Source organism: Amblyraja radiata, chromosome 14 (assembly GCF_010909765.2).
Source record: "Amblyraja radiata isolate CabotCenter1 chromosome 14, sAmbRad1.1.pri, whole genome shotgun sequence".
NCBI classification, from domain to species: domain Eukaryota; kingdom Metazoa; phylum Chordata; class Chondrichthyes; order Rajiformes; family Rajidae; genus Amblyraja; species Amblyraja radiata.
Window position 1 is genome coordinate 11,938,810 of NC_045969.1, and position 22,384 is coordinate 11,961,193.

General features: G+C 46.0%; 1 protein-coding gene across 1 annotated transcript in view; it reads right to left on the minus strand.

Moving 5' to 3' along the window:
- tmprss2 (transmembrane serine protease 2) overlaps positions 1–22,384 on the minus strand; it is a 66,849-nt gene that overhangs the window by 31,402 nt on the left and 13,063 nt on the right. Inside the window, exons 3-9 of the mRNA XM_033033494.1 lie at positions 21,003–21,110; positions 14,930–15,056; positions 11,424–11,537; positions 10,392–10,435; positions 9,299–9,473; positions 2,544–2,716; positions 501–596 (exon numbers count right to left, since the gene is read on the minus strand). Of these exons, the coding sequence (XP_032889385.1) occupies positions 501–596; positions 2,544–2,716; positions 9,299–9,473; positions 10,392–10,435; positions 11,424–11,537; positions 14,930–15,056; positions 21,003–21,110 (837 nt within the window). The remainder of the gene's footprint in view (positions 1–500; positions 597–2,543; positions 2,717–9,298; positions 9,474–10,391; positions 10,436–11,423; positions 11,538–14,929; positions 15,057–21,002; positions 21,111–22,384) is intronic.

The window sequence follows — 22,384 nt, forward strand, 5'->3', positions numbered from 1 at the left end:
GTCAAAAGTAACTCAGTGTTATCGCAAAGCCCCCTGCCCCGACCAATAAGGGCAGCACGGTGGCACAGCGATGGTGTTGCTGCCTTACAGCGCCAGAGACCAGGGTTCAATCCTGGTTTCGGGTGCTTGTCTGTCCGGAGTTTGTACATTCTCCCTGTAACCACGTGGGTTTTCCCCAGGTACCGTGTCTTGTGCGTAGGGTGGAACTAGGTTAATTGGTAAAAAGAGTAGATTGTCCCTAGTGTGTGTGGGATAGTGCTCGTGTACGGGGATCACTGGTCGGCGTGGACTCGGTGGGCTAAAGGGCCTGTTTCCATGCTATAGCTCTAAACTAAACCAAACTAATACATCCTGGGAAATAATGCTTATATGGCATTTTCCAAGCTAAACTGACAATGAATTGGAGGGGGAACATTGTCTCCTCTACAATTACAGAAGTGATCAAGCCAGCCATAGGGATCAAGTCGTGGTAACAAAAGGTGATGAAAATTATTTCTTACCTCCTTCCTTTGTGTCTCCCCAGCCAGAAATCCAGCTATAAGTACCCGAATGAAACACTTGGCCCTGATTCGGCAAACAGATTGGGCTTATTTTTTCTAACATCAGAACAAAAGAAGACAACAGTTACCTATCCTAAATATAATTTACACAAGTCTTTGTTGTATAACAGTGTTTTAACTATGTCCAATACATTTCTCAGTTACAGTTCAGTTTCAGTGACAGTTTCAGTTGAGTTTATTGTCACCGTGTCTACTGAGGTACAGTGAAAAGCTTTTGTTGTGTGCTAACCAGTCAGCAGAAAGACAATGATTACCATTGATCCATTTACAGTGTATATACATGATAAGGGAATAACGTTTCATGCAAGGTAAAGCCAGCAAAGTCCAATCAAGGATAGTCTGATCAGTTAGACACAAAGCGCTGGAGTAACTCAACAAATGTTTGTCGCTGGCCCCGATTTGTCCTGGCCTGTTCTCGCTTCCAGCTCTTCCCCCCATTCTCCTACTCCCCCCCCCCCCCCCACCACCACCAGATTCTCTCACCAGATTCATTTGGTCAGTCAGGATCATCTTGATATTTGTGAGAGTTTAGTTTAGTTTTGAGATACAGCGCGGAAACAGGCCCTTCGGCCCAGCGATCTCTGGACACTAACACTATCCGACACACACTAGGGGAAATGTACAATTATACCAAGCCAATTAACCTGCAAACCTGCACGTCTTTGGAGTGTGGGAAGAAACCGGAGCACCCGGAGAAAACCCACGCGGGTCACGGGGAGAACGTACAAACTCCATACAGACAGCGCTTGCAGTCAGGATGGAACCCGGGTCACTGGCGCTGTAAGGCAGCAACTCTACCGCTGCGCCACTGTGCCGCCCTAAAGCTTGTTGTGTACAAACTGACAGCTGCTTGAACTGGCTACAACAGTCCCTTCACTTCATCAGCAATTGTCTGCAAAACACTTTGACATCCAGAAAAGAACAGAAATATAGGTTTAGAGTGGGAGATGCGGTATCTAGTTTCCTGACAGCTCAAGCCCAATATCGGACGTTCCTGCTCTACCCAGTAGGCCCGGCTCACCCAGCACAAACCAAGGACCCTCGCTGTGGACTGGGATCATAGAAAATAGGTGCAGGAGTAGGCCATTCGGCCCTTCGAGCCAGCACCACCATTCAAAATGATCGTGGCTGATCATTCAAAATCAGTACCCTGGTCCTGATTTCTCCCCATATCTCTTGGTTCCGTTAAAAGGATGAGAGGGGATCTATAAGATTGTTAAGGGTTTGGACACGCTAGAGGCAGGAAACATGTTCCTGATGTTGGGGGAGTCCAGAACCACGGGCCACAGTTTGAGAATAAGGAGTAAGCCATTTAGAACAGAGACGAGGAAACACTTTTTCTCACAGAGAATGGTGAGTCTGTGTAATTCTCTGCCTCAGAGGGCGGTGGAGGCAGGTTCTCAGGATGCTTTCAAGAGAGAGCTAGATAGGGCTCTTAAAAATAGCGGAGTCAGGGGATATGGGGAGAAGGCAGGAACGGGGTACTGATTGGGGATGATCAGCCATGATCACATTGAATGGTGCTGGCTCAAAGGGCCGAATGGCCTACTCCTGCACCTATTGTCTATTGTCTATTACTAAGCCCAGTCAATCCATTATAAGTCCAGTCGATCCATTGTATCAACCAGCATCTGCACTCGCTTGCTTCTACAACCTACTAACAGTGTGGCTTCTGCACCCAGGCGATGCTCTCTCACATGTTAGAACAATGGAGGTGCCTACTCTACAGATTGATGTCGAAGTCTCCTGGAATTAAATTCCCGGGAAGAGCTGAGAATATTTCAGCAAAAGCAAATTAGGAGGGACATGGGGAAAAAAATGGTTTTATTACATTATCTGCCAATGCAGTTGTTAGTTATAAAAACCTGAACGTAGAGAAAATTTATGCTTGGCCGGGGAGGAGAACTGGGACAAAATATTCACCAACATAACAACACGTATTGGACGCACTTCAATATCCTCACAAAATATACTGGAAGTTACCTGAAAATTCTAAAGGAGATATAAGCTTCATGAGGGCTACGTCAAAATCTTTGGTCTCCGAGTTAAATAGTTCATGTCTGATAAATTTTTCTATTTTGTGTACAGTTAGTGCGGATCCCTCTCTTAAATATAAATGGCCAGCATTTACACGCCAGTGGATTGGAGAACTGATCCTGCAGAGGGAAAACAAGAAATATTATCAGAGACATATCCACCTCAAAAATCTAGAAAGTTCCACATATGTCTAGCTATTGCAATTTCAATACACTAATAAAAGCTGCATTTAGGTTAGCATCCCATCTAGGACCTCGTGGGGTATCACAAAATTAGGTGATTTTTAACTTTAAAAAGTGTTTAGCTTTGTTATCACCATGATTGCTGCTTTAATCAAGTCACAGTTTAAGGATAAGAGGGAAATCCTTTAGGACCGAGATGATAAAAACATTTTTCACACAGAGAGTGGTGAATCTCTGGAATTCTCTGCCACAGAAGGTAGTTGAGGCCAGTTCATTGGCTATATTTAAGAGGGAGTTAGATGTGGCCCTTGTTGCTAACGGGATCAGGGGGTATGGAGAGAAGGCAGGTACAGGATACTGAGTTGGATGATCAGCCATGATCATATTGAATGGCGGTGCAGGCTCAAAGGGCCGAATGGCCTACTCCTGCACCTAATTTCTATGTTTCTATGTTTAAAAGATGATCCACAGTTTCCAACACGGCACGATGGCACAGTGGTAGAGTTACTGCCTTACAGCGTTAGAGAACCGGGTTCGATCCCGACTACGGGTGCTTGTCTATACGAAGTTTGTACGTTTTCCCCATGACTTGCATGGGTTTTGAAGTAGGGTTCTGACCTAAAACATCACCTGTGTACGAAGGAACTGCAGATGCTGGTTTACATCGAAGATAGAAACAAAATGGTGGGGTAACTCAGCGGGACAGGCAGTATCTCGGGAGAGAAGGAATGGGTGATGTTTTGGATCGAGACCCTTCCTCAGACAATCTGCCTTTCCCTCTCACACATTCCTTCTCTACAGTGATGGTGCCTGTCCTGCAGAGTTGCTCCACCATTTTGTGTCTGGAACATCACCTATTCCTTTCCTCCATGGTAGCCACAGTATGAATGGCTGCCATGGAAATGTGGTAAAGGAGGTGCAGAAGAACCAATGTCTGTTGCATGTGGCTGTATTACCTTCCTTGCAATTGGGACTGCGGATCAGTTCAGTTTGGTTTAGTGTCACGTGTACCGAGGTATAGTGAAAACCTTTTTTGTTGGGTGCTATCCAGTCAGCAGAAAGACAATACATGTTCAAGACCCCTTGTATGAATAGCAGCCAAACCAGTGCAAAGTAATAGTTCATCGCACTGCAGTAATCACAGCTTGTATAGCAGCAATACTGCGATGAGACCCAGCAATAATGTGTGAAGTATGCAGAACACTTGTAACACTGGCTGATGCACACAGTTGCACTTTGTTTTCATATTGAGAGCCTTTTAAATACCTTTTAATTTAGTCTATATTTAATACAGAGATACGGCGTGGAAACATACCCTTGCGCCACGGAGTCCGCGCCGACCAGCGATCCCCGTACACGAACACTATCCTACACACACCAGGGACAATTTACAATTATACCAAGCCAATTAACTAACAAACTTGAATGTCTTTGGAGTGTGTGTGAGGAAACTGGATATCCTGGAGAAAACCCATGCAGTCACGGGGAGAACGTGCAAACTCCGTACAGGCAAGCACCCGTAGTCAGGATTGAAACCGTGTCTCTGGCGGTGTAGGGCAGCAATTCCACCACTGCGCCACCGTGCCTTACCAATGTCATAGGATTTGAATCCCCTTTCATTGGGTATTAAGTTCAAGTTCAAGTGAGTTTATTGTCATGTGCCCCTGATAGGACAATGAAATTCTTGCTTTGCTTCAGCACACAGAACATAGTAGGCATTTACTACAAAACAGATCAATGTGTCCATATACTATAATTTGAATATATACACACATGAATAAATAAAATGGTAAAGTGCAAATAACAGATAATTGGTTATTAATAATCAGAGTTTTGGCCGAGCCAGGTTTAATAGCCTGATGGCTGTGGGGAAGTAGCTATTCCTGAACCTGGTTGTTGCAGTCTTCAGGCTCCTGTACCTTCTACCTGAATGTAGCAGGGAGATGAGTGTGTGGCCAGGATGGTGTGGGTCTTTGCTGATACTGCCAGCCTTTTTGAGGCAGCAACTGCGATAAATCCCCTCGATGGAAGGAAGGTCAGAGCCGATGATGGACTGGGCAGTGTTTACTACTTTTTGTAGTCTTTTCTTTTCCGGGGCGCTCAAGTTGCCGAACCAAGCCACGATTAAAACAAAGCATTGATGTTACATTCCATGCTTGCTCCGCCTTGACCTACCCAATCTCCCAGTTGCCAAACATTTTAACCCCCCTTCCCATTCCCATACTGACCTTTCGTACCTGGGCCTCCTCCACTGTCAGAGTCAGGCAGATCCCCTCTTCTAATGTAGATGAAGCTCCCACCAGGGTCTCCTCTATATCCCTCAGCTCCACTCTTACTCCCCATCCCCCTACTCGTAACAAGGGCAGGGTCCCCCTTGTCCTCAACTTCCACCCCATCAGCCGTCGCATACAACATACAATCCTCTGACATATTTGTCACCTCCAATGGGATCCTACCACTGGCCACATCTTCCCATTTCCTCCCCTTTCTGCTTTCCACAGCGACTGCTCCCTCCGTTACTCCCTGGTCAATTCGTCCCTTCCCACCCAAACCACCGCCTCCCCGGCTGGCACTCAGGGTAGGCAGTCAGTCGGCTTTTAAAAAAAACTTAAACCAGGCATGCGCAGATTGATCTCTCCGTAAGCTGTCAGTCGACTTTTATAAAGTCTTCAAAAGCCATATCTCTTAATAAAGTACCGTATTTCCCGACAATGAAGATGCTCCCCCATTTTGAGTTGCTAAATTTTGAAAGAAGGCTGGCGGGACATAGAATTTCTCACGCTCAAAAAATAAATAAATAAAGAAAGTAACAATTCAATTTGCCCAAGGCTTCCAAATCTCCTTCATTCTGAATTACTGAATGGGTGGGGGGTGGAGGGTGACGGCAGGTGGAGAGATGGTGGGAAAAACGGGAGCACACCGGGACAAGTTGAATCAGTTGTGATCTTATTGAATGACAATACTAGGTCAAAGGACCAATTGGGGGGAGAGTTTCTTTCACAGCACAGTGTGGGGAGTCTGGCCTGGGGTAAAGTTGCGGGGAGGGCAGGAGCGTTGAGAAGGAGGGGGTCAGGGATCATGCCAGTAACCCACTCACTCACTCACCGTTGCCGCGGCGCTCCGGTCACTAAGCCACTGCATTGTGGCCGGGGAGGGAAGTAGCTCAGGTGGTTGCGAGCGGCTACCGGGACCTCAGCGGCTTCTGCCGGCCCGCTCACCTCTGGCAGTGCTCTCCGTCTGAACAGTGAGAGGACCAGCTCAAGAGCATAGATCATAGAGCGGAGCGGGTCAGCGGGCGATGGATAACAGGACAGCGGGCGGTGGAGCTTACTCCTGTGTCAGTGCGAACAAGGGACCAATTGAGATTACTCGCGTTGGCACAGGAGTAAGATCCACCGCCCGCTGTCCTTTTATTCATCGCCCGCTGACCTGCTCTTGAGCTGGTTGCTGGCATGATCCCCGACCCCCTCCTTCTCAACGCTCCTGCCCTTCCGCAACTTTACCCCTGGCCAGACTCCCCACACGCTGTGAAAGAAACTGCCCCCCCCCCAGCAGCGCTGTCCTTTTACAGTCGCTTCCCACTTTACAGCCGCTTTCCATCAGCTGCTAGCAATGAGGGATAGACTTGGCTATACCTCAGTACAGCAACATCGTTCTTGATGTTGCTGTACTGAGGGATTGCGAAGTCTATCTTTCTTGGCTAACAACCTAACCTTCGGCCTCCAAGACGCATGTAAATTTTCGTGCCTTATTTTTGGGTAAAAAATAGCGTCTTCATTGCCGGGAAATATGGTATTTAAAAACATATAGCTCAAAGAAATCTACTTACCACATTATTTGTACACAAACTCCATTCTTCTCTCTTTGTTTCTTAAAATACTCACAATCCATGTTTGAAAAATCCGCCAAGAAACTTGCGCTGCGCATGCACAGTACGCAGTCCACGCGGTAAAGGCAGAATTTCAGCTGCCTTCAGCTCCACTTGTCATTGACGGCTTGAAGCAGTGTTGACGGCACGTCACCTGCACAGACTTTCGCGTATTACATGTACAGCGCATGAAAGGCACGAGAATTATGGCTACCTAAGAGATCGATCTCTTCGGCAGGCATAATTTTCCCTAGGCTCTCCCACTAGTGGAAACATCATCTCCACATCCACTCTATCCAAGCCTTTCACTGTTCTGTATGTTTCAATGAGCCCTCCCCCCCCCCCCCCCCCCCTCTCAGTCTTCTAAACTCCAACGAGTACAGGACCAGTGTCATCAAACATAGAAACATAGAAACATAAAAAATAGGTGCAGGAGTAGGCCATTCGGCCCTTCGAGCCTGCACCGCCATTCAATATGATCATGGCTGATCATCCAACTCAGTATCCTGTACCTGCCTTCTCTCCATACCCCCAAATCCCTTTAGCCACAAGGGCCACATCTAACTCCCTCTTAAATATAACGCTCATCATATGTTAACCCACTCATTCCTGGGATCATTCGTGTAAACCTCCTCTGGACCCACTCCAGAGCCAGCACATAATTTCTCAGACATGGAGCTCAAAGTTGCTCACAATATTCCAAATGCAACCTGACCAGCACTTTATGGAGCCTCAGCATCACCCAAATTCCACTTGCAAGGAGAGAAAATTGACCTTTCCAACAGTCATCAGTAGCAACATTAGCCTCTTTGTTTCCCCAAAATGTAGGCATACATAGATAACACCATTGCTTGCAATCTCAATAGTCATAGTCAATAATCAGATTTATTCGTCACATACACAATAAAGTGCAGTGAAATTAACTTGCCAGCAGCGGTACAATAAAAAAGAACACACAATACACAATAAAAATTTAACACAAACATCCACCACAGCATTAGATTTCGCTTACAACCCTGTGTAAGATGCACTTGGCTGCAGCACTGGTAATCTATCCTGCACAAAGAACATGCCTCTTGTTCAGTTGTTTTGTTTAGTTTAGTTTAGTTTACCGAGGTACAGCAAAAAAACTTGTGTTGCCTGCTAACCAGTCAACGGAAAGACAATGCAACATAAGAATAAGGGGTAGGCCATTTAGGACTGAGATGAGGAAAAACGTTTTCATCCAGAGAGTGGTGAATCTGTGGAAATCTCTGCCACAGAAGGCAGTGGAGGCCAATTCACTGGATGTTTTCACGAGAGAGTTAGATATAGCTCTTAGGGCTAACGGTATCAAGGGATATGGGGAGAAAGCAGGAATGGGGTACTTCTTCTTTCGTGTCCATCTTCCATGTTTCAAATGACGATCAGCCATGATCATGTGTTTCTATGATTGCAATTGAGGCATCCATAGTGTTCAGATACATGACAAAGGGGGTTAACACGAATAACGTTTCGTGGAAGGTAATGTCCAATAAAGTCCGTTCAAGGCTACTCCAAGCTATCTATCTGAGAGGAGATTAAGAAGAGCATAGTTAAAGTGAGAAATCTTGCTGGCGGAGCATAGATTTAAAAGAGTGAAGTGATTGTAATGCGTGATTGCAGATGCACCTCTGTGGCTAGCACACAAAGAGTGTGTTAAGTTCAACTCTGCCCATGGCTTGTTGTGGGCAGATCCTTTGGTGCTTGGTTCTTGACAATGCTGAAGAGCTCAACCATGGTGGCGCAGCGGTAGAGATGCTGGCTTACAGCGCGTGCAGCGCCAGAGACCTGGGTTCAATCCCGACTACGGGTGCTGTCTGCACGGAGTTTGTATATTCTGCCCTTGTCCGCTTGGGTTTTCTCCGAGATCTTCGGTTTTCTCCTACACTCCAAATACGCACAGGTTTGTAGGTCAATTGGCTTGGTGTATGTGTAAATTGTCCCCTAGTGTGTGTAGGATAGTGTTAATGTGCAGGGATCGCTGGTCAGAGCGAACTCGGTGGGCCGAAGAGCCTGTTTCCACACTGTATCTCTAAACTAAACTACATCAAACTCGGGAATGTTATAGGTGTCCTCAGGTTGCTCAGGTTACTCAGTTACCCATCCATCATTTTTCCTCTGTTCACAGGTTTTCTGCTGGATGTTTTCCTTTATGTTCCTGTGGAGCTCTTTTCCTTTGAGGAACGACAAAGCTTTCAATACAGGAGTCCCTTACAAACGCAATTAACAGCTGTAGAGACAGGAACTGCAAATGCAAGAGAAGAAAAGAATGCACAAAGTGCTGGAGTGACCAACATGTCCAATCAATGTTCATACCACTCAGTTGTAAGCTACCCAATCAAAATATGACGTGCATGGGTGATCGATGGTCTGCATGGACTCGGTGGGCCAAATGGCTTGTTTCTAGGTTGTTTAGTTTAGTTTAGTTTAGTTTATTGTCACGTGTACTGAGGTAGAGAGGTCCAGAGAAAAGCTTTTGTTGCCTGCTAGCCACTGCTAGATTACTCTACTTGGTGGGCCGAAGGGCCTTTTTCAGCGCTGTATCTCTAAAGTAAACTAAACTAAACAAGATTAATAAATGTTAGCACATAGTACATGGCTTGCGAAGGGAAGGCGGTGACTTGACTTGCCTTTCTCCACAGTGAGCTGCTGTAACCACCCAGTTGGGCGTGATGATGGAGCCACCACAAAGGTGCTTGCCCCTCACTTGGAGGCTGACCTGCCATGGGAACTCGCCTTCAAGTGCTGGATTCCCTCCGACTATTCGTCCCGTGGCGTTTGGAAAGGGCTGGCGGACTCCGCAAGCTGCGTTTGAGGAGGAGAAGAAATGCAACAGTTAGTTCCCAAACAATGGGAAAAGACTTTTGACGGCGCTGGCTCGAAGGGCCGAATGGCCTCCTCCTGCACCTATTTTCTATGTTTCTATGATTGTTGCAATAAGGAGTTCCGTGGCATGAAATGATCTCAATAAGATCATGGCTGATGATTATACATAGTCCATCAGTGCGTAATCATAAGTTCACAAGTTTTAGGAACATAATTAGGCCATTCGGCCCATCAAGCCTACTCCGCAATTCAATCATGGATGATCTATGCCTCCTGCCTTCTCCCCGTAACTCCTGACACCCTTACTAATCAAGGATCTGCCTTATAAATCCGCCTTAAAAATATCCATAAATTGGCCTCCACAGCCGTCTGTGGCTATGAATATCACGGATTCACCATCCTCTGACTTATGAAATTCCTCCTTATCTCCTTTCTAAAGGTACTTCCATTTATTCTGTGGCTATGGCCTCTGGTCCTAGACTCCCCCACTAGTGGAAACATCCTCTCCACATCCACTCTATCACTAATCGGTATGTTCCAATGAGGTACCCCCTCATCCTTCTAAACCCCAGCGAGTGCAGGCCCAGTGTCGTCGAACGCTCATCAATCTAACAGCCCACTCAATCCTGGGATCATTCTCGTAAACCTCCTCTGGACCCTCTCCAACGCCAGCACATCCTTCCTCAGATATGGGGCCCAAAACTGCTCAAAATATTCCAAATGCGACCTGAGAAAGCCTCAGCATTACATCCCTGTTTTCTATTCTAGTCCTCTCGAAATAAATGCGAGCATTGCATTTGCCTTCCTTACTGCCGATTCGACATTATTACCGATTTGTGAAATAGATTCAGAGACAAACGTTTGAAAAGGGTTTTGTAATAATAAATCAATGCCTACCTATACAGCGTAGTGTGACCACCGATCCAGATTGACAAATCTTGCTGCAAATGAGAAACGTATTTCTAAGCAGGGCATTAAAATGGTGCAGAGCAATGTTCAATTCAGTTTGGTTTATCGTCTTGTGTGCCGAGGTACAATGAAAAGCTTTTGAAGGTAGACACAAAATGCTGGAATAACTCAGCGGGATAGGCAACATCTCCAGGGAGAAGGTATGGGTGACGTTTCGGGTCGAGACCCTTCTTCAGACTGAGAGTCGGGGGAGGGAGGCACCGAGATAAAGAATGTAAGGTGTGAAAACAAGACATCAAAGGGGACGAAAGTCATGGAAAATGTAGAATAGAGTTGTGAATCTGTAGAATTCTCTGCCACAGAAGGCAGTGGAGGCCAATTCACTGGATGATTTCAAGAGAGAGTTAGATTTAGCTCTTAGGGGTAACGGAATCAAACAATATGGGGAAAAGGCAGGAAATGGGTACTGATTTTGAATGATCAGCCATGATCATATTGAATGGCGGTGCTGGCTCAAAGAGCCGAATGGCCTACTCCTGCACCTATTTTCTATATTTCTATGTTTCTGGATCATTATTAGCTAGGGGAAGGTAATGACAAAGCATACAATGATAAAAATGTAATCAAGGGGACAGTCAGACTGGTTGGAGAACTAGGATGGGGGGGGGGGATGGAGAGAGAGTGAAAGCAAGGGTTACGTGAAGTTAGAGAAGGCGATATTCATACTGCTGGGTTGTAGCTGCCCAAGCTAAATATGAGGTGCTGTTCCTCCAATTTGCGCCAATGGGCCTCACTCTGACAGTGGAGGAGGCACAGGACAGAAACGTCAGTGTGGGAATGGGAGGGGAAGTTAAAAATGTTTAGCAACCGGGAGATCGGGTAGGTTTAGGCGGACTGGAAAGCTTTTGTAGCGTGCTATCCAGTCAGCAGAACGATAATAAGCGATCACAATCAGTTCAGTGTATAAATACATGACAAGGGAATAACTTGAAATATGAGGAATACTCTGCAATGTCTGACCTGATGGTTAATTTATGGTGGACGTTTCGTTTTTTAATAGTCTCATTCAGAATCAAGAAATCAGTGGTCTTGATTGTGTCCACCGAGGCTGATCCATAGTTTGAATACGTCGTTCTGTGGAACAGATGGAGAAGCAAAAATTAATACACGTAACCAGGGTAGTTGTTCATTCTGATAGATTGGATGAAAGATACAGCATGGAAACAGGCCCTTCGGCCCGCCCAGTCCAGGCCGACCTCGAACACCCGTTCAAATCAGTTCTGTGTTATCCCACTCTCTCTCCCTACACACTAGGGGCAGTTTACATTAACCTGCAAACCTGCACGTCCTTGGGATGTGGAAGCAAAACCAGGGCACCTGTAAAAGGCCCACGAGGTCTCAGAGAGAACGTGCAACCTCCGTAAAGACAGCACCCGAGGTCGGGATCGAACCGGTGTATCAGGCGCCTTGAGGCAGCAGCTCCACCAGCTGTGCCACTGTGCACCCCCTATCTGTGATTTTTTTTAAAGCCTAGTAAGAGATAGAAGATTTTAGATTCTGCCTAGGGGTAAGAGCCTTGAAGACACAGTGTGGAAACAGGCCCTTCAGCCAACCTGCCCACACCGGCCAACATGCCCCAGCTACATTAGTCCCACCTGCCCACGTTTGGATCATATCCCACCATACTTGTCCTATCCATGTACCTGTCTAACTGTTTCTTAAACATTTGGATAGTCTCAGCCTCAATCTCCTCCTCCGGCAGCTTGTTCCATATACCCACCACCCATCGTGTGGAAAAGTTACCCCTCAGATTCCTATTAAATCTTTTCCCTTTCACCTTAAACCTATGTCCTCTGTTCCTCGATTCACCTACTCTGGGCAAGAGACTCTGTGCATCTACCCGCTCTATTAATCTCATGATTTTATATATGTTGAGGATAACAATAATAAAATACAAATACTTGATGCCTTTTCACATGCATTTTATTTTGTGTCTGCTTCTATCTTATAAGGCACTGGTCAGACCGCATTTTATCTTGCAGTCTTTTGATGGACTTCAAGAAAGTAACCGTAAGATTTAAAGTAGTGATGGACAAAATTATTTTATCATGAAGGGAAGGAGAGTGCAGGAGAACTTACTGAAGTCTCCAAAGGTAATAGGACAAAGTTCAAGAAGGGATAAGAGAGTAAGGCCGGGTAAAATCGGGGCCGATGTGAGAAGAGCTGTGGTGAATACCGTACTAAAGGTGTTATATTTGAATGCACATTGTATACGGAACAAAGTGGGAGAGCTTATAGAGCAGTTAGAAGTTAGTAGGTACGACGTTGTGGGCATTGTGGAGACGTGGCCAAAAGAATATTGGAGCTGGGAGCTGAATATCCAAGGTTACACGTCCTAATGAAAAGACAAACATGTGGGCAGAGGGATGTGGTCGCTACACTGGTAAGAAAATAAATGTGGTCCTTAACAAGAGGGGGTTATGGGTCTAAGGCAGGAGAATGGTGTTGAGAGGGAAAGATAGATCAGCCATGGTTGAGTGCAGAGTGGGCTTGATGGGCTGAATGGCCTAATTCTGCTCCTACAACTTAGGAGCAACTTGCAGACCTATCATGAAAAATGTTTGCCGAAAATAGCAATCAGTATCTCCTTCCATCGTCCATGCAGTTGCCAAACCCAACATTAATGCAGTTCTTGGCTATTTATAACAAATCATCTCTATGGATTCAGGTGCACTATCGACTTCAAAACAGGACAGGGAAAACCTCGGTGATGGTTTGCTTTGGGATCCAGAGCTTCAATGGGTTTTTTTCTTCTCCTCCAGTAGCTGATTTTAGTGCATTAGGCATTAGTTCAACATCAAATATAAATGAGTAAAGAACATATGGAACAATGAATCGGTGCACCAAATTTAACGTGTCAACTTTGAGGAGAAGGACGTTAGGAAAGAATGCTAAGGTGGACAGTATTGGACTGAATGTGATGGAAGCAAGGAAAGACACAAAGTGCTGGAGGAACTCAACGGGTCAGGCAGCATCTCTGGAGAACTTGAATGCGTAATGTTGTAGGAGGCAATGTGTTAGGCATTCTTTGACTCGTATTAAGTGGAGAATTTGAAATACAACGACACAGACATTTGTAACATTAATAATATAAAGGGTGGCTCAGTGGTGAAGCGGGTAGAGCTGCTGTCTCACAGTGCCATACAACCCAGGTTCAATCCTGACTATGGGAGCAGTTGTGTAGACTTTGTACATTCTCCCTGTGGGAGGCAGGATTATGGGTTAGCTGACATAGAAACATTAAAAATAGTTGCAGGAGTTGGGCCATTCAACCAATCGAGCCAGAACTGCCATTCAATATGATCATGGCTGATCATCCAAAATCAGTACCCCGTTCCTGTTTTCACCCCATATCCCTTGATTCCGTTAACCCTAAGAGCTACTGTATATCTAACTCTCTCTTGAATACATCCAGTGAATTGGCCTCCATTACCTTCTGTGGCAGGGAATTCCACAGATTCATAACACTCTGGGCTAAAATGTTTTTCCACATCTCAGTCCTAAATGGCCTACCCCTTATTCTTAAACTGTGACCCCTAGTTCTGGATTCCCCCAACATCAGGGGAAAAAATCCTGCATCTGGCCTATCCAAACCCTTAAGAATTTTACATGTTTCTATAAGATCCTCTCTCATCCTAAATTCCAGTGAATACAAGCCCATTGGATCCATCCTTTCATCATATGTCAATCCCGCCATCCCGGGAATTAATCTGGCGAATCTACACTGCACTCCCTCAATAGCAAGAATGTCCTTCCTCAAATTAGGACAACAAACAGCACACAATTCAAATTAGGAGACCAAAACTGCAAACAATTACTTCTGTAGATGTGTTTAAGTAGTCTAGCATAGAACTAGTGTACGAGTGATCAATGGTCAGCTTGGACTCAGTGGGCCAAATGCCCTGTTTCCATCTTGCGTTACTAGCTCATTGTATCTAACAGCTTGGAAACAGGCCCTTCGGCCCAACTTGCCCATGCTGACTTACATGCCCCAACCACACCAGTCCCACCAGACTGTGTTTGGCCCATATCCTTCTAAACCTATCTTTGGCCCATATCCTTCCAAACCATGTACCTTTCCAAATGTTTCTTAAGCATTGTGATAGTACCTGCCTCAACAACCTCCTCCGGCAGCTCGTTCCATATACCCACCACTCTTTGTGTGAAAGAATTATCTCTTAGGTTCCTATTAAATCTTTCCTCCTTCACCTTAAACCTATGGTGCTCAATTCCCCTACCCTAGTGAAAAAACTGGACCCGATCTATTCCTCTCCTGATTTTGTACACCTTTGTAAGATCACCCCTCATCCTCCTACGCTCCAAGAATTCAAGTCCTAGCCTGCTTAACCTCTCCCTATAGCTCGAACCCTGGCAACATAATCGTTAAACATGTGAAAGATCATAATCAGGTAAATTATTCTTTTTAAGGGAATGCACCAGAAATGCACCATTTTGTTTAGCGTTACCTGGAGAATCCCATCTTCCTGCAGACTTGTTTTGCATCGTTGGTGCCCCAGTTATCAAGGCACACTGGTTTCCAGCCGTAATCTATATGTTTGGCGTAAAGCACAAAATCCGTTCTCGCAAATTGAACTGTAATTTAAGAGGAAAACAAAATTGCCACAAACCTTGTCACCACATCACAAATTTCACTCAACTGGTTTGCAACTAGCATGTTCCGTTCTCAGACACATTTTCAGCTGCGGCACGATGGCGCAGCGGCAGAGTTGCTGCCCTACAGCACCAGAGACCCTGGTTCAATCCTGACTACGGATGCTGTTTGTACGAAGTTTGTACATTCTCCCTGTGAACTGTGTGGGTTTCCTCCGGGTGCTCCGGTTTCCTCCCACATTCCAAAGACGTACAGGTCTATCGGGTAATTGGCTTGGTATAATTGTAAATCATCCCTAGTGTGTGTAGGGTAGTGTTCGTGTGCGGGGATCACTTTTCGGCGTGGACTAGGTGAGCCGAATGGCTTGTTTCTGTGCTGTATCTCGAAAACTGAAACTAAAAAGAACTAAGGCAGGATGTTCTAAAGCAAAGGCCTGTGTGGAAGTTGATGATTGGGTTCCTGTAGCGTTAAAATCAGGAACAATTGATATTTACTTATTTACTTGTAGCTGACAGAACTGTGAAAGACAGATACAATTCTGACATCCTGATTGAATGCAGGTCATGCAAAGTTCCAATGAATCATGTTGTGTAACATTCAGCCATCCAGAACAGAAGGTGCCCGGTTTGAAGTACTGTGTATACTGCAGGATATGAAAGCCCTAAACAGGATCCAGACAGGATTTACTTAAACGGTTCCATGGTTAAGGGATTTAGGTTACAGGAAACTGGAGATTCTGGTGATACAAAGAGACCGCAGATGCTGGAATCTTGTGGAATAATAATTAACTGCTGGTGAAATTCAGTGGGTCAGACAGCATCTGTGGACAGGTGACGTGTTGTGTCAGGACCCTTCATCGGTCTGATGAAGGGTCCCGAACCGAAATGCCGATTGTCCATTTCCCTCCAAAGATGCTGCCTGGCCTGTTGAGTTCCTCCAGCACTTTGTTTATTTACTTTGATGTGTTCAAGAGAGCGTTAGATATAGCTCTTGGGGCTAACGGAATCAAGGGATATGGGGAGAAAGCAGGAATAGGGTACTGATTTTGGATGATCAGCCATGATCATATTGAATGATCACATGATCACATCTGCGCCTTCCTCCCTCGGAACATGGACCCGTTGCAGTTCGCATACCGTCCGAACAGATCCACAGACGATGCGGTCTCCCAGGTCTTGCACACCGCTCTCTCCCATCTGGACAGCCAGAAGGGGGGCTACGTGAGGATGCTGTTCATAGACTACAATTCAGCCTTCAACACGATAGTCCCCACCAGACTGGCCGGGAAGCTAATAGAATTGGGGCTCAACACCTCCCTGTGTGCCTGGGTCCTGGACTTTCTCACCGCCAGGCCCCAGGTAGTCAAGATGGGAGGGAATACATCGAAGTCCCTCACCCTGAGCACAGGATCGCCCCAGGGTTGCGTCCTCAGACCCCTATTGTACTCCCTGTACACACATGACTGTGTGGCTAGGTTCAGCTCCAACTCAATAATTAAGTTTGCTGATGACACTGTGGTGGTGGGCCTGATCTCAGACAACGATGAGAAGGCCTACCGGGAGGAGGTGGCTGATCTAGCACTCTGGTGCCAGGATAACAGCCTCCTCTTGAACATCAAAAAAACGAAGGAGCTGATCATGGACTTTAGGAGGGCACATCATCCGAGGACGTACACTCCATTGAGGATAAATGGGGATCCTGTGGATAGGGTGAACTGTTTTAAATATCTGGGAGTCCACATCTCCGAGGATATGACATGGGCATCACACGCCTCAGCACTCGTGAGTAAGGCAAGGCAGCGCCTTTACCACCTCAGGCAATTGAGGAAATTCAGAGTGTCTCCGAGGATCCTCCAGTGCTTCTACGCAGCGGCGGTGGAAAGCATCTTGTCTGGGAACATTACCATCTGGTTTGGGAATTGCTCTGCCAAGGACAAGAAGGCTCTGCAGAGAGTAGTGCGTTCGGCCGAACGCACTATGGGAACTTCACTTGCCCCCCTGCAGGAACTATACATCAGGAGGTGCAACTCCAGAGCCAACAATATCATGAGAGACCCCTTCCATCCCTGCAATGGACTGTTCCAGCTGCTACGGTCAGGCAAACGCCTCCGTTGCCATGCGGTGAGAACAGAGAGGTTGAGAAGGAGTTTCTTCCCAGAGGCCATTCGGACTGTAAATGCCCATCTCACCAGGGACTAACTCTACTGAACGTTTTTCCTTCCATTATTTATTATGTAAAGGTATATGTGTGTTATGATTGTGTTTATAGGTTGTTTGTCTTTTTGCACAAAAGTCCGCGAGCATTGCCACTTTCATTTCACTGCACATCTCGTATGTGTATGTGACAAATAAACTTGACTTAACTTGACTTGACTTGACTTGACTTGAATGACGGTGCTGGCTCGGAGGGCCAAATAGCCTACCTCTGCACCTATTTTCTATGTTTTTATGTTTCGGTCATAAGGTCATAAGGAATAGGAGTAGAATTAGGTCATTCGGCCTATCAAGCCTACTCCGCCATTCAATCATGGTTAATCGATCTCTTTCTCCTAACCCCATTCTCCTGCCTTCTCCCCATAACCTCTGACCAAGTTCAAGTTCAAGTTCAAGTGAGTTTATTGTCATGTGTCCCTGTATAGGACAATGAAATTCTTGCTTTGCTTAAGCACACAGAAAAATAGTAAGGCATTTACTACAGTACAGATAAATGTGTCCATATACCATGATATAAATATATACACACATGAATAAATAAACTGCAAATAAAGTGCAAATAACAGAAAGTGGTTGTTAATAATCAGAGTTTTGTCCGAGCCAGGTTTAATAGCCTGATGGCTGTGGGGAAGTAGCTATTCCTGAACCTGGTTGTTGCAGTCTTCAGGCTCCTGTACCTTCTCCCTGAAGGTAGCAGGGAGATGAGTGTGTGGCCAGGATGGTGTGGGTCTTTGATGATACTGCCAGCCTTTTTGAGGCAGCGACTGCGATAAATCCCCTCGATGGAAGGAAGGTCAGAGCCGATGATGGACTGGGCAGTGTTTACTACTTTTTGTAGTCTCTTCCTCTCCAGGGCGCTCAAATTGCCGAACCAAGCCACGATGCAACCGGTCAGCATGCTCTCGACTGTGCACCTGTAGAAGTTAGAGAGAGTCTTCCTTGACAATCCGACTCTCCGTAATCTTCTCAGGAAGTAGAGGCGCTGATGTGCTTTTTTGATAATTGCATTAGTGTTCTCGGACCAGGAAAGATCTTCAGAGATGTGCACGCCCAGGAATTTGAAGCTCTTGACCCTTTCAACCATCGACCCGTTGATATAAATGGGGCTGTGGGTCCCCCTCCTACTCCTTCCAAAGTCCACAATCAGTTCCTTGGTTTTGCTGGTGTTGAGGGCCAGGTTATTTCGCTGGCACCATATGGACAGTTGCTCGATCTCTTTTCTATATTCTGACTCATCCCCATCAGTGATACGCCCCACGATGGTGGTGTCATCAGCGAACTTGATGATGGAGTTCGCACTGTGGTTCGCTACGCAGTCATGGGTATAGAGTACAGTACACGCAGCCTTGAGGTGCTCCCGTGCTGATTGTTATTGAGGCTGACACATTTCCACCAATACGAACAGACTGTGGTCTGTGGACGAGGAAGTCGAGGATCCAGTTGCAGAGGGATGCGCAGAGACCCAGTTCTGCGAGTTTGGTAACCAATTTGGAGGGGATGATTGTGTTAAATGCAGAGCTGTAATCAATGAATAACAGCCTGACATATGAGTTTTTGTTGTCCAAGTGGTCCAGTGCGGAGTGGAGGGCCAGCGAGATCGCACCCACCGTTGATCTGTTGTGGCGGTACGCGAACTGCAGTGGGTCCAGGTTTTTGTCGAGGTAGGAGTTGATTTGCTCCATAATCAACCTCTCAAAGCACTTCATCACCACCGGCGTTAGTGCCACTGGTCGATAGTCACAAAAAGTACCACTTAGTACTAATCAAGAATCTATCTACCTCTGCCTTAAAAATATCCACTGACTTTGCCTCCACAGCCTTCTGTGGCAAAGAATGACACAGATTTGCCACCCTCTGACTAAAGAAATTTACCCTCATCTCCTTCCTAAAAGTAAGTCCTTTAATTCTGAGGCTATGACCTCTAGTCATTAGACTCTCCCACTAGTGGAAACATCCTCTCCACATCCACTCTACCCAGCCCTTTCACTATTTTGTCCGTTTCAATGAGTTCCCCCCCATTCTTCTAAACTCCAGCAAGTACCGGCCCAGTGCCGACCAATGCTCATCATAGGTTAACCAACTAATTCCTGGGATCATTTTTTAGCTGAGGTTCTAGTGCAGTTTTTCTTGAAGGAGAGCAATTAATCAGTCATGCATTTTTTTGAAGTAATAAAGGATAAGGCATGTCTTTGTTTATCTGGCAAGTGTGTTGTGCAATAACATGAATCATGCCTGGGTCCTCTTGTTTGGAATGGCTCAGTGTTACACAATATGTGGGGCTAACACCCAGAATACCTTCAATGAAAGGTTTATATGTGTGGATGTTGAGAGAGCACTTGCTATGATTTGGATTGAGAATGATTTTGACTTGAACTGCCTTCTATCTCATAGAGATGAAGCTAGCATCAGTCTGAGGAAGGGTCTCGGCCCAAAACGTCACCTATTCCTTCTCCCCAGAGATGCTGCCTGTCTCACTGAGTTACTCCAGCTTTTTGTGTCTGTTGTTGGTTTAAACTAATATCTGCAGTTCCTCCCACGGGCGGCATGGTGGCGTAGCGATAGAGCTGCTGCCTTACAGCGCCAGAGACCCGGGTTCGATCCTGACTACAGGTGCTGTCTATACGGAGTTTGTACATTCTCCCTGTGACCTGCGTGGGCTTTCTTCGGGTGCTCTGGTTTCCTCCCACACTCCATAGACATACAGGTTTGTAGGTTAATTGTATTGATAAAATTGAAAATTGTCCCTAGTGTGCATAGGATAGTGTTAGTGTGCAGGGATTGCTGGTCGGTGTGGACTCAGTGGGCTGGAGGGCCTGTTTCCACACTGTGTCTCTAAACTAAACTAAACACTGCAGGCTTCCACACAAAACTACAGTGAGTGTTTAATAGTCGTATGCAACGAAATGGAACTATGATATTTGTACTTATAGACACAAAATACTGGAGAAACTCAGCGGGTCAGAAAGAATCTGGAGAAAAGGAATAGGCGACGTTTTAGGTGGAGACCCTTCTTCAGAGAAGTACTTAGGTCACCCGGGGCAGGAACCAGTGGGGTCCCAGGAACCAGTAGGGTGTTATTGCACTTGGTGCCTTTGAGAACAACCTGCACTTTTTATGAGGTAGTCAGAACAGGAAGTAGAAGTGAGCTTCTGGTCATGCCATCCAACAAGGAAGTGGATCGTTCCTGTCAGGGCTGGAGAAGCACGTCTGACACCCAGCAGCAGCTGTGGAAGTACTGAATCGTGTTCTCACTCCTCCACCCGATCCACAATGTGGTTAACCTCACCAGATTCATCATTCAAACGTCGCATCATTAAATGTTTAGAAACACGTTATATCACGGTGGTGCAGGGATAGAGTTGCTGCCTTAAAGTGCCAGAGTCGCAGGTTCGATCCTGACTACGGGTGCTGTATGCCCGGAGTTTGTATGTTCTCCCCGTGACCCGCATGAGTTTTCTCCCAGATCTTTGGTTTCCTCCCACACTCCAAAGACGTGCAGGTTTGTGGGTTTAATTGGCTCGGTATAAAAGTAAATTTTCCCCAGTGCGAGTAGGGTAGTGTCAGTGCACGTTGATCGCCGGACAGTGCGGACTCGGTGGCCAGAAGGGCCTGTTTCCGCGCTGTATATCTAAAGCTAAACTAAATCAGAACCAGCAAAAGAGATTCAAAATGGAAAGCCAGCACAAAACAATGACATTGTAAAATCTGTCTTACAGCATTCTTCATCCTCGCCATTTTGACACTGAGGTATCCCATCGCACCACTGTGATGGGGTTACACATCCACTCGAAGATCCACAGGATATACAGTTTTTGGTCGAAACTGCAAGCAAGAACATCAGTAAGATTCAATGGAGATATAAGAGACTGCAGATGCAGAGGGGACCTCATTGAAACATACAGAATAGTGAAAGGCCTTGGATAGAGTGGATGTGGAGAGGATGTTTCCACTTGTGGGGGAGTCTAGGACTAGAGGTCACAGCCTCAGAATTAAAGGACGTTCTTTTAGGAAAGAGATGAGGAGAAATTTCTGTAGTCAGAGGTGGTGAATCTGTGGAATTCTTTGCCACTGAAGGCTGTGGAGGCAAAGTCAGTGAATATATTTAAGGCAGAGATAGATAGATTCTTGTTTAAGAAGGAACTGCAGATGCTGGAATATCGAAGGTAAACAAAAATGCTGGAGAAACTCAGCAGGTGAGGCAGCACCTACGGAGCGAAGGAAATAGGCAACGTTTCGGGCCGAAACCCTTCTTCAGATGTTCCACATCCATTTCTGAAAAAGGGTTTCAGCACGAAACGCTGCCTATTTCCTTCCCTCCATAGATGCTGCATCATCCGCTGAGTTTCTCCAGCATTTTTGTCTACCTTAGATAGATTCTTGATTAATACGGGTGTCAGAGGTTTATGGGGAGAAGGCAGGAGAATGGGGTGAGCAGGGAAAGGCTGCCTGAAGTGAGAGAAATCAATATTCATACCACTGGGCGAAAGATGAGATGCTGTTCTGCCAAATCTGCATTTAGCCTCACTGACAATGGAGGAGACCTAGGACAGGAAGGTCTGTGTAGGAATGGGAAGGAGAATTAAAGTGTCCGGCAACCGGGAGATCAGGTAGGTTCAGGTGGGCTGAATGAAGGTGCTCCGCAAGCATTGGCTTCTTCAGTTTCAGGTAACCTGCTACCCCTCTCTTCCTTTGTATAAGAAAGAACTGCAGATGCTGCTTTACACCAAGGATAGACACAAAAAGCTGAAGTAACTCAGCGAGTCAGGCAGCATCGCTGGAGAAAAGGAATAGGTGATATTTCTGGTCGCGACCCTTCATCAGACCCAAATCGTCACTTATTCCTTTTCCCCAGAGATGATGCCTGTCCTGCTGAGTTACCCCAGCATTTTGTGCCTATCTTCAGTGGAAACCAGCACCTGCAGTCCCTTCCTACACATAGAATATTTAGTGTTGTCAATTGGTGATGAAACTCCACACATTTCTGTGTTGAATACAAGACATCTCCCTGGCAAGTACACTGGTTCTCCGCTTACCCTCAATAATTCATGGGGGAGATGCAAGAGAGAAAATGCTTTGCTGCCTAAGGGCAAAATTTC